At 54.8% G+C, this 16,156-nt stretch overlaps 1 protein-coding gene across 3 annotated transcripts in view; it reads right to left on the bottom strand.

Moving 5' to 3' along the window:
- Positions 1–16,156, bottom strand: part of MYO9B (myosin IXB) — an 85,808-nt gene that overhangs the window by 10,718 nt on the left and 58,934 nt on the right. For 2 of the 3 annotated variants that reach the window (XM_014538274.1, XM_014538279.1), the window contains 12 exons: positions 15,981–16,062; positions 13,427–13,540; positions 11,661–11,700; positions 10,666–10,788; positions 9,756–9,836; positions 7,967–8,077; positions 6,558–6,680; positions 5,446–5,595; positions 5,196–5,362; positions 3,667–4,527; positions 2,847–2,913; positions 2,331–2,455 (listed from right to left, as the gene is read on the bottom strand). In XM_014538274.1, the coding sequence (XP_014393760.1) occupies positions 2,331–2,455; positions 2,847–2,913; positions 3,667–4,527; positions 5,196–5,362; positions 5,446–5,595; positions 6,558–6,680; positions 7,967–8,077; positions 9,756–9,836; positions 10,666–10,788; positions 11,661–11,700; positions 13,427–13,540; positions 15,981–16,062 (2,044 nt within the window). Of the gene's footprint in view, positions 1–2,330; positions 2,456–2,846; positions 2,914–3,666; positions 4,528–5,195; positions 5,363–5,445; positions 5,596–6,557; positions 6,681–7,966; positions 8,078–9,755; positions 9,837–10,665; positions 10,789–11,660; positions 11,701–13,426; positions 13,541–14,830; positions 14,921–15,980; positions 16,063–16,156 lie in introns of all 3 variants that reach the window. The other variant, XM_014538271.1, reaches the window with a different exon arrangement.

Here is a 16,156-nt window from a genome sequence, read left to right as displayed (position 1 = left end):
GGCTCAGTGGATAGAGTGTCGGCCTGCGGACTGAAGGGTCCGAGGTTCGATTCCAGTCAAGGGCACATGCCTGGGTTGCAGGCTCAATCTCCAGTAGGGGGCATGCAGGAGGCAGCCGATCAATGATTCTCATCATTGATGTTTATATCTCTCTCTCCCTCTCCTTTCCTCTCTGAAATCAATAAAAATATATAAAAAAATAAAAATAAGGTCAATTTTCGTGAACTGACGGTGGAGTCAGGTGAAAAAGCAAGATGCCAATCAGATGCTGACCCCATATTCATACAAAAAAATAAATAAAACCATCCCATCTTCCTCATGTTTTTATGGTACAAGGTTAGAGGGAAAAAATGACAAAAAATAAACACAAAGTCGTGCGCTGTGGCTACTGTGTATGTGGGGGGGTGAAAAGCTGTGTCTAAGTGCTGACCCTCAGAGGCTATGAGCACGATCGTATTTGGAGAAGGGTCTTTGCAGATGTGACCACGTGTAATAGACTGTCTGTGTGTGTCTCCCCAAATTCATACGCTGAAGTTGATGCCACCCGCCTGATTGTGTGCTGGTCGCCAGGGTGGCACTTCAGAGATCGTGATGGGCTGGGTTTGTGAAAGGATCAACATGCCTTTGGCTAGAGACTTACTACATCCATCCTTGGAGGAGGAAAGGAAAAACTTAAAAAAATTGCTAGTTTAAATCCAAATTCTTACTTTATGTATGTAAAATGTCCAGGTTGCTACAAGATCACCACAATTTTTTTTTTTTGTTAATCCTCACCCGAGGATATTTTTTCCATTTTTAGAGAGTGGAAGGGAGGGAGTTGTGGAGGGGAAGAAAGAGAGAGAGAGAGAGAGGGAGAGAGAGAGAGAAATGTAAAAGAGACATATCGATTGGTTGCCTCTCGTATGCGCCTTGACCAGGGCCAGGGATCGAACCTGCAACCCAAGTATGTGTCTTTGGCCAGGAATCGAACCTGTGACCCCCTCGGTGACTGGGCCAATAGTCTAAACACTGACCCCAAAGAAAAATAAAAACAAACAAACAAACAAAAACACAAAAATACAATAAATAAATAAATAAAATAAGATAAACACTGACCCACACCGGCCAGGGCAAGGTCACCCCTTTCCAGCCAAGCTCAGATAGTGGCTCTTTGTGTAGGTTGTTAACAAGGTTGTGCCGCTGACAGGAGGAAGGCTAGACTCACAGCAGCTGGGTGACCATTTAGAAGAACACAAGACTAATGAGCCACACAACTTCCTGAATTTTTGTTACATCACAGAAAACCTTATCAGTTCAGTAATTCTAGTTAATCTACCAAGATAATGTAACTACATTTAATTTTGTGAGTATACAGCAGTGATCTCCTATTTTGGTGTCAGTTTTTCAATAAAGTTTTGATTACTGGCAAAAAATCCAATCATATGCTGAAGCCTAATCCCCAGTGTGATGTTATTAGGAGGTGGGGCCTTTGGGAGGTGAGTGGACTGTTAAGGGTGGAGCCCTCGGGAATGGGATTATGCCTGCCGTTTAAGCTGCTCATTCTGTGGTACTTTGTTATAGCAACCGGAATGGACTAACACACTAAGTGAAAGATCTCAAGATGAGGTCATCTGGGTTACCCAGGTGGGGATAAGTATCCTTATGAGACAGAAAAAGAGATGACAGAGGAGGTCATGTGACAACAGAGGCAGAGATTGAACGAATGCATCCATAGCCAAGGGCACCTGGAGTCCCTAGAGCCGGAAGAGGCAGGAAGCATGCTCCCTTAGCGCCTCGGCAGGAAGCGTGCCCATGGCACCTGGATTTTGGACTTGTGGCCTCCAGGACGGTGAGGGAAAAATTTCCATTGTCTGAAGCCACTCTACTGGTGGTTCTTTGCTTTGGTGGTGGGGTGTCTCTGCAGTGGGGACTCTGCCTCCCACTCCAGCCTGTTCTTCACCTTCCCTCTCCACAGCCCACCTTCTCTGCTCTGGGATGGAACCATCCGTAGCTCTTGGGCAGGAGCTTCTGGGGACGAAGTCTTGGCCTAGATTTTCTATCCGAGGACCCAGGAGGTGTTGGAGGTAGGGACGGGGCAGCTGGTTCTGATTCCATAAAAAGCCCAATGGAACCCATCTGTGACCCTGAGGAGGTGACCCAGATTGGCTCTAGGCATCAGTGGAATCGTTTCATCCTGATGCTGACAGGACCTGGGCTCCATGAGGGCCTCTTGTTATAGAACTGCCACTGAGCAAGCACTTGCCTGACGCAGTTTTGTAACTGTCATTGGTGTAGGAGACCAGAGCACCCCAAAACTGGAGGCCTGAGCCACCCCCAAACCCCACACTCACTTAGAGTCCGCCTGGGAGCCTGGGGACAGCCCTGAGTCTGTGCTGGTAGATGCATCGCCCGACTTCTTCTTCTGGACGGCCACCTTCTTCGTGCTGGGCTCGCCATCCACACTTTCCGACAGAGGCTGGGAGAGAATGGGGCCAGGTAAGCAAAGGCGGTGCCTTGCTGGAGGAAAGCAAGGGGTCCCAGCCTCACCGTGCGCTCTGTCCACTGGCTCCCCTTCTCGCTCTCTCTCTTTTTAATGGATTTTTTGAGAGAGAGAGAGAGGAAGGGAGAGGGATAGAGAGAGAAACATCAAGGGTGAGAGAGAATCACTGATTGGCCGCCTCCTGCACGCCCCCTATGGGGGGTTGAGCCTGCAACCCGGCATGTGCCCCAATCGGGAATTGAACCACCAACCTCTTGGTTCATGGGTCAGCGCTCAACCAGGTGAGCCCCCTTCTCTCTCCAGCTGCCCTTTGGGGCTGAGGTGAGCCTGGACCCTGAGGGGAGAGAGCTGCAGCCTGAAGCTTTACCTGAGTCTTGGCCTGGGCCGGGAGGAGCTTGGAGACATCACTGGTGGATAATGAAATGCGCCTCTCCCTGCGAGATCACAGAAATGTGGCTTTTATAGACAAGAAAGAGTTTGGATGTATTTTTCATTGTTGTAACTGGAGGGTAATTCTATTGGCATCTGGTGGGTAGAGACTGGGGATGCTGCTCTGTACCCCGCAGTGCACGGGATGGCCTCACCGGAGAGCGAGCTAGCCCCAGGCGCGGCCCTAACAGAAGCCCGCCTCCACTTCACTCTTCTTTCCTCCCGCCCAGTGGGCCGCTAGGACAAGGGTCTGGTCCTGGAGTCACCGATACTTAGGTATAGGGTCAGGCAGGGCATGCCGAGAGCGGGGTGCTCCTCTCACAGCTCCTGAGCAAGTGCAGTGACCCCCATTCACTGATGAGGAAACTGAGGCCCAGGTGGGGTGGGGAGTGAGGCCCCTGACCGGAGGGGCCTCGTCCCTGGAGGCCAGGCACGTTCTGAGTGAACACAGCTTATTTCCATGGGAAACCCAGGGTTCTGGGTTTTGTCAGGCAGCCTCAGGCAGGTGCCTCATCCTTGCCAGACCCCTCTCCCTCCTTCCTCAGGGCCTCACACACCTGGTGTCAGCTCTTGGACATGGAGCTGCTCATGTATTTTGGGGACAGCTGCACCCCACAGTGCACAGGGTGGCCCCACCCAGAGAACAAGCGGGCCCCAGATACTGTCGTGTGCAGCTGGTCCTGCTGCCAGACCTTTGGCCGCGAGTCCCCTGCCCTGCCTGCCCACTGTGATAGGACAAAGGAGGGTGCGGGGCTTACTCTGTGGCTGTGAGGGAGGTCCCCGTGACCCGGTGCCGCTCGCTAAGGTCCAGGGACTGGCTCAGCACAGCGCTGGGGCCAGTAGCCATCAAGTTCTTGCCTCGCCACAGCTCCACGGCACTGGCCAACCGCTCGGAGACTGGTTCACGGTACCGCTGAATCTGGGCGGAGCTTCCGGGGCTCAAAGGCCTGTCCTGAGCCCTTGGGCCACCACTCGGCTTGCTCTTGTCCTGGGGCTTCTCGGGGGTGGTGACGGGAGCTGGTGCGCTGACCCCGCTGTCCAGAGCCAGGCTGGTGGGCCGTTCCATGCAGTCCTGCGGTGCCTGCGGGGTTTCCCCGGGCACATGGCAGGCTGGCAAGGCTGGAGGAGGCGTCCCGGGCTGATTTTCAGGGGCAGGGCTCTCGGCCTCCGCCCCTGTGTCTGCGAGGGCTTCATCCTCCCTGCTCTCCTTTCTGTCTTGGGGGAGGCGCTCCTCCTGCTCGGGGGAGGCCGTTTCGGAAGGTTCCCTAAGGGCGCTCTCGTCCTTACAAGACTGCATGTGCTTGTTCTGGAGTTCCACGTGCTCCAGTCCTCTCTGCCGCCGGGACTCGCGCTTCTCCCGGCTGCTGGGCACTTTCTCGTGACTTTCAGGGGGCGTTTTCTGGGATAAGGGAACCTTCTCTGGGCTGGGGCTCTCCTCAGGGTGGACGCTCTCCGCAGGGGGCCCGTGGCTCAGCCACACCTCGGGCTCCAGCGGCGAATGCTCGCCGTCCTCCGGTGGTTCTTGGCTGGGCCCACCCTCGGCAGTTTCTTCCTTTGAGGCTTGCTGGGCTTCCCTCTCCTCTTCCGCCTTCTGCTTCTCTGCGACCATCTGGCGGAAGCTGATGCGAGAAGAGTAAAGGGGGTGGGTTCAGGAACTACCATACTCATAGCCCCCAGAATCCACCTGGTTTGTCCCTCCACTTTGGTGGGACCCCCGTGCTGCTTGCATGCTGGCCAGCCAGGCACAGCCTCTGGCCCTTAGAGAGGCTTCCAGAAAGGCGGAACCTCCTCAGCTAGGAAAGGGGGGTGGGGGAGTGGCCCTGTCCTCATGGCCGTCCCTGCCCCAGGTTTGCCTGGCTAGCTCAGGGGTACCTTCATTGTGGGGGAGGCCTGTTAAGAAACCCCGGAATTCCTTTGGAGCCCCGGCCTGGTGGACACCCAAGCTGCATGTGTGCGGTGTGGTAGGAGGGGAGCCCAGGGTGGCCTGAACCCCCCGATTCCAGATGCTCCACTGACGGGCCTGGGTGGGCAGGTGCAGACGTTCCTGGTGGTGACCAAATGCAGCGGATGGTGACTTGGGGCTTTGCCGTCAGCACCAACCACCAACCCTAGAATGTCTCTCTGGGATTTGTGTGTCCAGATGGCTGGATCCCCACCAGTCCCTCCCCACCCTCCCTGCATTCAGAATGATATTCTGACAGCTCTACCTGTATCTCAGGCAGCTTTAGTGTGAGTGAACTTTCTGGCTTCTGGAACATTCTGTGGGGGAGGGCCCTGTTCTGCTCACCTCTTGCGCTGCAGGTGCCCCCGGCAGAGGCTCTGCAGGCGGATGATGCTCTGTCTCTGGCGCCGGTAAGCTGCCCGATGCCGGTAGCCCCTCCACGTGGCCTGGAGGTATATGGCTGCCTGTGTCCGCTCCAGAGCCCGTCGAACGCGGTAGGACCGCCAGCAGGCCTGAGAGCAGGGCAGGTGTTCAGGGGCCAGGTGTGAGCCAGCCTGGCCAGCCCCACACCTGGGCCCTTCAGCCTCTGCAATACCTGGATGGTAATGGCCGCCCGCCTCATCTGTAGGAAGTGCCGGCGTTCCAGCACCATCCGGAACCAGCTCTGCAGGAGCAGGATCTTCCGTACGACCTCCCGGTGCAGCGTTTCCTGCAGGGCCTGCCGCTCTGTCTCCTTCAGGAAAACCTGGGTAGGGGATGGGGGTGGGGGTGGGGATAGGAGCGGTCAGAACCCGGGTCTAGGAGGTTTGCACAGCCACCTCGAGAGTGAGTGCTGACTGGCCTGACCAAGGGGAGTGTTTTTTGAAATGTACGGAGATGCAATTCATGTCACATGGAATTCAGTGCATTTAGAACATTCACAGTGCTGTGCACCATCGCCTCTATCAGGTCCGGAACATGTCATCACTCCAAAAGGAGACCCTGTCCCAGGGAGCAGTCACTCCCCATTCCTCCTGCCACAGGCCCTGGCATCTGCTAGTCTGCTTTCTGTCTTTATGGATTTGCTTCTTCTAGCTATTTCGTCTAAATAGAATCACAAACTATGTGGCCTTTTGTGTCTGGCTTCTTTCACTCAGTATGAGGTTTCCAAGGAATCAGGACTGAGGAATATTCCGCTGTGTGGATGAACATTGTGTTCACACATCCATCAGTTCATGGATATTTGGGGTGTTTCTACCTTTTGGCGACTGTGACTAATGCTGCTATGAAATGTACAAGTGCTTGCCTGAATGCCTGTTTTTAGTCCTTCTGGGTCACTATCTAGAATTGGAATTGCTGGGTCACATGTGTTGGGGAGCCATGAGGGATTTTGCACAACAGGGAGGCGAGCTTGGCACTTGTTGGACAAGAAGCAAGTAACATACATCCAGAGGTGGAGACGGTTTCTGGAGGGAAGACGAGTGAAGGGAACCTGCCAGATGCTACAGTGGTTGCTGTCTGGCCCTTGAACACCCCGTGGAATGCTGTGATGGTCTGTAGCCTCCACGTGAGGAAACTGGAAACAGGCCTGATGCTTGCGCCCAGCCCCATGGTGCTCCCTCGGCTTCCAGGATGCCCGGGCATCATGCCTCAGCAGAGGCTTCTATTTCCCTGTGACCCAGGGTCGTGGAAGGACCCTGTATGACGGAAGGCGGGGGGGACGCTGACCTTGGTCTTTCCGATCTGGTAGCTCCTCTTGTCGACGTTCATCTTCTCCAGCAGGGCAGAGATGACCTCCCTGCAGGGCTGGGCGTTCTTGGGCAGCAGCACCTGGAACTGCTCTATGAAATCCTGGGTGATTTTGGCAGAGAAGGGAGAATCCGAGTGAGCGCCACCAACAGGGATGGCAGTTCCCTCATCAAGCGGTTCCCGAAGCCAAAGCTTAGTTTGACGTAAATGGTATTGAAGCTAAAATCGTGGCGTTTCTGAAATCGTCTGAAACTTAAGAAAGCCTGTCACAGACACAGAGCACTGGTCTTTCAGTCCGCTGGTGCGTGGCTAGGGAGGGCCTGCTCGGTGCTGCTACTGTTGGGGGGAGTGCCCAGGAGACGGGGCCACCGCAGGGAGGACTCAGTCTACGGCTCAGTAGAGGGCTGGACCGTAACTGGAGGCACATGCTTTTTAGGAAAACAATTATGTTAAATTTCAAGAGACAGTCATTAGTAAAACACACTAGCAGTTTCTCCCTTTTCTGTAATTTTGCCTTTTCCATTTATAAGGTTAGAAAAATCATACTTTCATTCTGTGGATAAGAAAAGAGAGGCACGCCATGATGCAGTCATGTCCCCACAGCCCCGAGGGTGAGTCTGAACAGAGACCAGGTATTGCCACTTCTGGCTCTGGGGCCACGGCTCACTCCAGCACCTCACAACTGGTCCCAGCTAAGGTAACGAACCTGGGGTTTTCAATCTCAGCCATGCTGACCTGTGGGGACATTGGTGATGTCTAGAGACATCTTGAGTTGTCAAACTTGGGGGCAGGGGTGAGTGTGCTATGGTATTGAGTGGGTGGAGGCCAGGGAGGCTGCCCAGCACCCACGGTGCACAGGATGGCTCTACCATAGAGAACGACTCAGTCCCATGTGTCAGTGGAACCACGACTCAGAAACTGCTCTACAATTTGGTCTTCACCAACGTGAGGTTACTAATGACCCCTTGTGTTTTGAGAATGCCCAGAGAGCCATCTCTGAGGCTGTCCTTTCCCTGGGCCTCAGTTTCTGTATCAGGAAAAAAGGAACCGGTCCCTCTTGCTGTAGGCTGGCAGAATAAAAGAGTTGGGTATAAAAGCTGGTAGAAGGTGCTTAATAAAGGGCAGGCCACACAGGGGTCTGCTTGTGCGATCCCTCCTCCTGGCTCGGTCTCACACCTCTGCATCCTTACGGCTTAGCTGGGGCCTAGACACCTCTTCTGAGGAAAGCTGCCCTCCTACAACGCAACGATCCGGCGGTGCCGGGTGGAGAAGCCCTGGAGTAAAGTAACCGGATGGGCTTGTGTTCCAGAGCAGCATCTGTCTGGAAGCAGAGGTGGCTGGCCCTCGGCCCTCCACTGTGTCGTGGGCAGCCACGCCTGTCAGCCTACCTGGAACGTGTACTTGGCGCTGTAGCCTGACCTCCGGATCCGCACCGTCTCCAGCATGCCCGTGTAGCGCAGCTGCTGCAGCACCAGCTCCTCGTCGAAGCACAGCTCTTTCTGAAACGGGATGCAAGCAATCAGGGCAGGTGCCTGTGGCCAGATGTCCAAGCCGGCAGGCGGCGGGGGAAGAGGAACTGTGGGACAAGGTCCTGGGGGATTCCAGATATGGACATGGTCCTGGCTGGTCTGGAACTGTCCCTAGCACAGCAGGCATGGGCACCTGAGGATCTGCCTTTCCTTTTTGGAATAAAGGAGTGCTCAGGGCATTCATTTTTTTCTCGAAAACCTGGTATCTGATTTGTTCTAATCCTGGTGTTGAGGAGACATACGTCACTCCTTACTGCCTAATTCAAGGTAATGTGTTGCAAAGAGCCCTTTTCTAGGGGCCCAAACCAAACCTGGGCTGAACTTGTACTCTGTGCCAGGTGCGTGGGCAAGTACTGAGGATTCTACAGAGGAGAGCATAGCCTGGGGGTGGGCAGCCAGACGCATGTGTGAAGGGTGGATGCCGCTGAGGTTCCTGTGGGAGGTGTCATAGGAGAGGGGACCCTGCGCTGAGTGCTGAGGGCTGAGGAGGAGGGCGGGGAAAGCTGGGTGAAGGCCCAGAGAAGAAGGTGGAGGCTAAGGGGCTGACAAGAGATGTAGGGAGATGCCTGCGGCTACAGGGGCAAAGGGAAGGAGGGGAACGATGCTGGCTCAGGGGGCTTCAAGCCTGGAGCTCAGGGGCATGGCCTTCACGCCAATGGGTATTATTTTAAGTGGATGGAAGGGAGGGAACGGCACTGGGGATGGGGTTGTCATGACTGGGTGGGGGATACTGCTTCTGGCATCTGGTGGGCTCTTGGAGGCCAGGGACGCTGCTTAATACCTTACAACGCACAGGTCAGGCCCCACCCCCCTCCCCAAGAACCATCTGCTGGCACAACCCTTGCCCAGGGCAGGTGTTGGTGGAGCATTTCCCGGGTTGCCCGAAGCTGAAGTAAGAATCCCTGATGGAAGAAGGAGGGTCATACTCTGTTGCCAGAAGAATGGGGGTGGGGGTGAGGGGAGGAGAAGACCTTCTCTGAGACACCACTGGGAGAACTGAAAGGCAGGAAGGGAGAGGACGAGAGGAAGCCATGGCACCTGCAGGGAGAAGCCGGGCTCTGGATGTCAGTGGAGCATCCCAGGAGCAGGGGAGAGCCAGGGTAACAGGAAGAGGAAGGGTAAAGGGTATGGGAGAAGAGAGCCACCAGGGTCCCCTGCCCAGGGGTCACCTGTACCAGAGAGGGAGCCGAGATCCCAAACGGCCCCGGCAAGGTCCCAGTGGGCCCCTGGGGCAAAGGAAGCTGGCATCGAGGGCCGAGCCTGCCGTCAGAGCCCCACCAAGGCTCTGTCTTTACAGAAACTTCGGGATGAGTGGCAGGCTCTGTGCTCCTGCTGCACCACCTCAGCCTCTCCCTTCAGGCACACTGTGCACTGGCCACTTTTGGGATGTATCTGAAGAGCACCGAGACCTGTCCCTCCTCGAGCAAGCCTTTGTCGCGGCCCCTTCCTGTTCCAGATGACTCCTGCTTGTGGTTGCCCTTGTTGACCGCCCCCTCCCCCGCCACCCCCTACCCAAACCGCCGGTCATGACACTGTTTACAGTTCCCAGAACTTAGGTGAACACTGGTTCCTTGAGGCTTTTCCTGCCCGACCCGCCTTGGCCACCAGACCTCGGCCTTCATCTCCCGCAGACACAGGAGCCCCTCACCTTCTCAGCGTTGGAGCGGATGCAGCGGATAAAGAAGGGCTCTGCCTTGCCCAGCGCCTCCAGGAGCTTGTTAAGGGATGTCTGGGGAAAGAGAAACAAGGGATTTAGCTGAGGTCCCCGGAGGCAGCCTCCCAGTGAGAGGGGATCCAGGTCACCTGCCTGCATCACCACGGGAGTCCGTGCTGATGTGAGACATGGGAGGTCACAGCTGGACATTCTGACCAGAGGCTGCGCCACTCTGGGGAGCCCCTGAGGGAGTTGTGGGGTCCCTGTGGCCGCCACCTTCCTAGGGTCATCCAGCTCTTTGCTTCAGGTAGAAGTGGAGAGGGGACTAGATAAACTCCTTCTGGGGATTTAAAACATGTGTCAGCCTCAGAAGGGACCACGTATGCAGTGATTTTGGTCTTTGGTCTGCTGTTTCCAAAAAGGATTTGTGGGAGCTCTTGCATGAAGTAATTGTAAAAAAGCCGAGGTGGGAACAGAAGACTTAGATTGAGAAAAGAGAGAAGGAATAAAAACCTAATGGTGAGGGTCAGCAGCCATTAGACTCCCACAAAAGGTGTCCTGATGTCTCCTGACAGCCAGTGAATAAAAGGAAAACATGAGCTCAGGGCACAGCTCAGTGGTTATATTAACTCACATACTGACTCATGATATTTTTTAACTTTTTCTGTCTCCCCTGGGGTATTTGGTAATATCTGGAGACTTTTTGGTTGTGTGACGACGGGAGGATGCTACTGGCATCTGGTGGGTGGAGGCCAGTGATGCTGTTCAACATTCCATAATGCAAAGGATGGCCCTGCCCCCCCGGGAGAATGATCCAGCCCCAGATGTCCAGCACCGCCAGGGGCGGGAACCCTGGGATAATGAGTCTGTTTTGGCTGAGCCAGGTGAGCCTCGGGCCACCCACCTGGAACTGGGCGCTGATGCTCGGGGGCTTCTTCTTCTTGTGCAGGTGCAGCAGCGACTTGGTGGTGCGGTCGTGCAGGGTCATACTGATGATGAGCTTCAGGGACTTGGAGTCCAGCAGGTTCTAGGACGGACACACAGGGTCTGGCCTGCCCTCCTGAGACCCCAACGGGCACCAGGAGGCACTGATTCTGGAGCCAGGACAATGCTCCTGGGGGTGACAGCTTAGTATTGGTTTCATGACTGTGCTACCGGAAAGTGGGGGCAGGCGGTCCTGGCGGGACTAAATCTGGGCTGTGCCTGTGAATGGCACTGGCACCAGGAAGGCTGATTACAGCCTCTCTTGCGGCCCAAGTGCCTGGAAGGCAAGGGCCATCACAGCCTCCCGCTATGCAGCTCAAGGACGGCAGACTCTCACTGTTGCCCGACGAGCACTGGCACTGTCTCCTCTGCTGACCAGACTAGAGGCTGCTCTTACTCGTCTACCAACTTCATGATCGTCCACATGCTTCAGGCGGAGACAGAACACCTGGGTGCATGTTGCCCACAGCCAGCTGCTGGGGTCTCGGCTGCCTGGACACATGCAGCAGGTGCTGCGTCTCCTGGAGATGGCTGGTGGCTAAAGACCCCTGCTGTGGGGTAGGACGAGGGTCTGTTGCCTCTGAGTAGCATAAACTCTGTGGCGGTTCATACTCTGGGCCCCCCTGGACCAGGTTGAACCCGCCTCCTGCTCAGTCCTTCCCCGGCCCCTCAGGCTTCTCCTGGGATTTCCCGCCTTTGTACCACTTGTGCAAACTCTACTTCTAAGAAACCCAACAGGAGGCATTTTTGGGGGTGGGGGTGAGGGGGGAGAAGGAGATGGGGGAAAGAAGAAGGAAGTCAGAGAGGTTAAAAGCCAGCCCCCCACCCCCGTCCCCATTTTCTGGAAAATGACATGAGCCAGGTGCTCTAGACAGAAAAAGCAAGGCAGCATTAGACGGCGCCGCAGGTGTTTACCTTTGGAATGATCTGCTTTTGTTTGGTACCTTTACTTTTCCTGTCAAAAATATTAAAAATGGTTTTGTGAACAGAAGGAACATGGGGTCTGGATCTGGGTTAGTTCAGCAAGCCACGCCTGGCGGGTTAGACGGAGCGAGAGCAGAGAGAACAGAGTTGAGAAGCACAAGTGCAACGAGGCCACTACCGCTGCCTCTCCAAGGACGTGGCGGTGCTTCTGCTGCGCTCTGCACACTGGCTTCCCGGGAGGAGCCGGAGAGGCGGGCTGGTAATCCACACGGCAGAGCATGCATCTGCACAGGGCCGGCTACGGGGCAGCTGATGGGTCTCACAAAGTGATGGGGATCCTCCCAGAGGAGCTTTGAGGGGCCCTGCAAGGCTCGGACGCCTACCAGGTGCCCCAGCTCTATTTGCTACATGTTGGCAAACTTGAAGCAGGCCCGCAGAACCCCTTCTGGACCTCCCGCCCTGCAGAACACTGAAACCGGGCCTGGGAGGAACGCCATTTGAACTTGTGCTGGCGCCAAGTTAAGAATGAAACCTGATCTTTTGGTGGAGGAAGGAGGGATGGCCCCCACACTGTCGGACACTATGGAAACAAAAGAAACATTTTTTTAAAAAAATTGCAGCTTAGCTCGTTTTTTTACGACCAGCTGAGGAATGGGGCCCGATCTGCACAAAGCATGGCTGTGAGGGTCTATGTGTGCCAGGTTTCATCTTAATCTCCATGGGGTGGAATGAGGCCTAATAAAAATGTATTTGGCCCTGACTGGTTTGGCTCAGTGGATAGAGCGTCGGCCTGTGGACTGAAGGGTCCCAGGTTCGATTCCGGTCAAGGGCATGTACCTTGGTTGCGGGCACATCCCCAGTAGGAGGTGTGCAGGAGGCAGCTGGTCGATGTTTTTCTCTCATCGATGTTTCTAACTCTCTATCCCTCTCCCTTCCTCTCTGTAAAAAATCAATAAAAATATATTTAAAAAAAAATGTATTTGGCCCTGACCAGTTTGGCTCAGTGGATAGAGCGTTGGCCTGCGGACTGAAGGGTCCCAGGTTCGATTCCGGTCAAGGGCATGTACCTTGGTTGCAGGCACATCCCCAGTAGGGGGTGTGCAGGAGGCAGCTGATGGATGTTTCTCTCTCATAGATGTTCCTAACTCTCTATCCCTCTCCCTTCCTCTCTGTAAAAAATCAATAAAATATATTTTAAAAATGTATTTGGAAATTGGCTGCCTTGTGGGTACTAGCTGTGCTCTCAGCCAGCCCCAACTGTCTCCCTGGTGCTGTGGGCATGAAAATCATCACCCCTGCTTTGTAGACGAAGGCTGAATGCTTGGAGCACTCAGGCCAGGCGTGAGCAGGAGGGGGTCCAGGCCTAACTTATGTGGTTTCTGGGTCCTTCCTACCACATCGCACTCCTGTCCACAAAATCACATGCCCAACTTCTGACAGCTTTTTTGTGAGCTCAGTGGCAAGGGGGTAAGGAAGCAGGCCGTGTCCTGCATGTCTGAGGGGAGAGACGTAGACTGGGAGGCGCGTTCCTGTGAAGCTGTGCAGGACACGAGGGAGCTGGTGGGGATTTGGCCACAGCAGACACTAGGGTGAGCGTATTACGAGGGCCACTGAGCTGAGCAACTGCTGGTGTGAGAATGGAACCGCAAGACAGTGCAGCGTTCGTAGCAGCTGATTCAGCGTTATGGGTCCGGGGAGCAGGGGAGGCAGTCGTTGCACTTGTGGGGGTGGCACCCGCAACCTTGGGGGGGACTCACAGGATGAAGGTGCGGGGTTTCTGGAGCCGACTGAGGGACTGGAGAAGCCTACGGGGGTCCTCACCCTGCCAGGGCAATCCTTTGATGGTCTTGATGATTTGGTCATGCAAATCGCTGAGAGCGAAGGGGCAGAGGGGCAGTGACAGAAAGGAAACCAAGTTAGAGCAGTGGGTCCCCCACCTTGGGGTCCCTGGCATGGTCGGGACTGTCCCCAGGCCACTGGAGCCAAAACATGCAGCTGGGGGAGCCTGCTCATGCTGCCTCTCCCTCTACCACCAAGAAGGTGGCAGGGGTTCAGCCAGGAGCGGCCCCCACCCCAAAGAGGCTCCCCTTCCTCTGAGGGAGTTGAGGCCACTTCCAGCTCAATGGTTTCTCCTATAATTGAAAAAGGCCTTACACTGAAGAGCCTTCTGGAATCTGCAAAAGGCATCAAGGGACTAGAAGGGGGCTTCTCGGAGGAAAGCGGATTAGTTTCTCTCGATGTTTCTGTGTTCACATGTCAGCCTCCTTGTTGCCTTCAAAAGAGGCCTTAGGAAGAATAAACTGAAATTCACACAGGGGTTCTCAACCAGAGTGGTACTGTCCCCTGTCCTCCCCTCGAGGGGACATTTGGTGGCAACAAGGCAGGGGTAAGTAGGGGGAGGCCAGGGATGCTGCTCTACGTGCACATGCCGGCCACTGCCACAGTGAGCAGCACGGAGCAGAGGGCGGGAAACCCTGGCTGCAGGAGATCTTTACCCCAGAGAGTTCAATCTTATCAGCTTCGTTTTGTTCAATGACTGTGGGTTCAGGTTCAGATCTGAGAGTATGTTCTAGGCCCAAACTCTGGCACTGCCGTGTGACAATGAGAACAACTTAGAGGGGAAACCTAGAGCTCTGAAAAGAGGTATTTGTGAAGGACGTCTAGGTGACAAACGTCTTTGATAGAACTTCGGAAGTGAGGAAGCACTGACTACAGGATGAAGACGGGAGGTTCTGGTTTTTGATTGTTTTGGTTTTGTTTTAAATTCCTTATTCCAGTTATTTCAAATGCATGTTTAAGCTCTGGGCAGTTGGCCTGGGAAGACCCCGACCGGCAGCCCCTCGTGTGTTCCATGCACCATGCCCAGCTGGACAGCCTCACTTACCTCTGTTCCCTCACCCTCCAGGGAGGCACGGAGGGCAAAGACAACAGAGCGGTCACATTCACTTCCACACCCCGAGCAGTCAGTGCAGCGGCCAGGGCTCTGGACAAGGCCTGTGACTTCCGTCTGTACCCCCCTAACTTGATTAAATATGGTCAGAGTGCCCTGTGGCTCACCAATCCCCTCTCCCCTGGCCCTGGACGCTGCACTGAGAGCCTAGGGACCAGCTCCTCTGTTGTGCCTCCCTGGTCTTGGGTTCGAAGGCCCTCGCTCTACTTACTTCTTGCTTTCATAGAAAGCAAAGATGTCCTCAAAAGCGTTAATATCGAACTCCTCAGAGCCGTCAATTGAGAAATCTAGCATTGAGCAGCTGAAAGGGAGAGTCTGTATGAACTGCAGCACTCCAGGGGCGGGACCCACAGCCCGGGGGCCAGGCCCTGGGGAGACTGACACTGCAGAGACTGCCAGTCGGGGGCCACCGGTCAGTCTTTGCAGGAAAACAAACAGACAAATCAACCAACCAACCAAAAAATACCTTATAAGCAAAGGGGGGAGGGTAATGTGATTTTTATCTTATCCTCTTTTGGATGAAAAAGCCGATTTAAAAATGCACCTTTATAAAAGCAGGGAAATGACACACTATGCTTCCAGACAAATGACATCAGTCACCCAGTTGCTAGTTCTACCTTCACACACACACTTTCATGTATCTCTTAAAGTTATTACAAAGGGCACAAAAATAACATTTTGATGTTTGAAAATGTAGTGACTCGTGCCTTGGGGATTGATGTTCAGGGACTTGGTTGCCCCAGAGCCGGGGCACGTGCTGCCCACTGCTGGCATACCCTGCCTCCTTGTCCGGCTACACAGTTCCCTCCTCTGGCTTTGTCACGGCCTCAGTCAAATGTCCGGTGTGGCCTTTTTTACCCCACCTTCCTGGGAGCACATGCCTGATCACTCTTCCGCTTGGTACAAACTGGGGTATGTGAAGGGCCCTGGATCATTCCTAAGTGGCCACAAAATAGCCCACCTCATCTCACGTGCAGAAAAGAGGTATCGGCGTTTCTGACTGTGAATGAAGTATTGCAGCGTCTGCTTTCAGGACAGCCTGGCCAGGCTGAGGGAGGAAGTGCTTTTAAATCAAGCCTGTGGATCTGAGGGAGCAGTGGCTCCTTGACCCCACCCACCACCTGCCACAACCCAACCATGGGAAGGATTCTTTGTAAACTGAGCCATCTCACATCTAAAGCAGATGCCCTGGGTGCAGAAAAGTGGTGGCCAGGTGCTGTTTGCTTCTGGGTCTCTTTGGTTCAAGCAGTTGCCGGGTAAGGGCAACCCCAACCTGGGTTCAGGGTGTGGGGTTTCTGGAACTGTCTTAAAAACGCTGCTGTCTACCAGCTTCGGTTGGGACAGATCAAGGTCATGCTCACCGGTACAGCTTTTCCGAGGGGGTGATGGCTCCTCTCTGTAGCTCCCCCAGGTGACTTCGGGCGCCAGGGCTGCACAGATTTGCTGGGGACATAGATAAGATGGAGTCGGGGATGTGGGGTTGCCTGGAGCTCGAAGGCCTTTGTCTTTGCTAGGAGGCTGATGTCCTGACCTGAAC

The sequence above is a fragment of the Myotis brandtii genome, unplaced genomic scaffold, assembly GCF_000412655.1.
Source record: "Myotis brandtii unplaced genomic scaffold, ASM41265v1 scaffold1040, whole genome shotgun sequence".
Lineage (NCBI taxonomy): Eukaryota > Metazoa > Chordata > Mammalia > Chiroptera > Vespertilionidae > Myotis > Myotis brandtii.
This window is presented reverse-complemented; position numbering and strand designations above follow the sequence as displayed.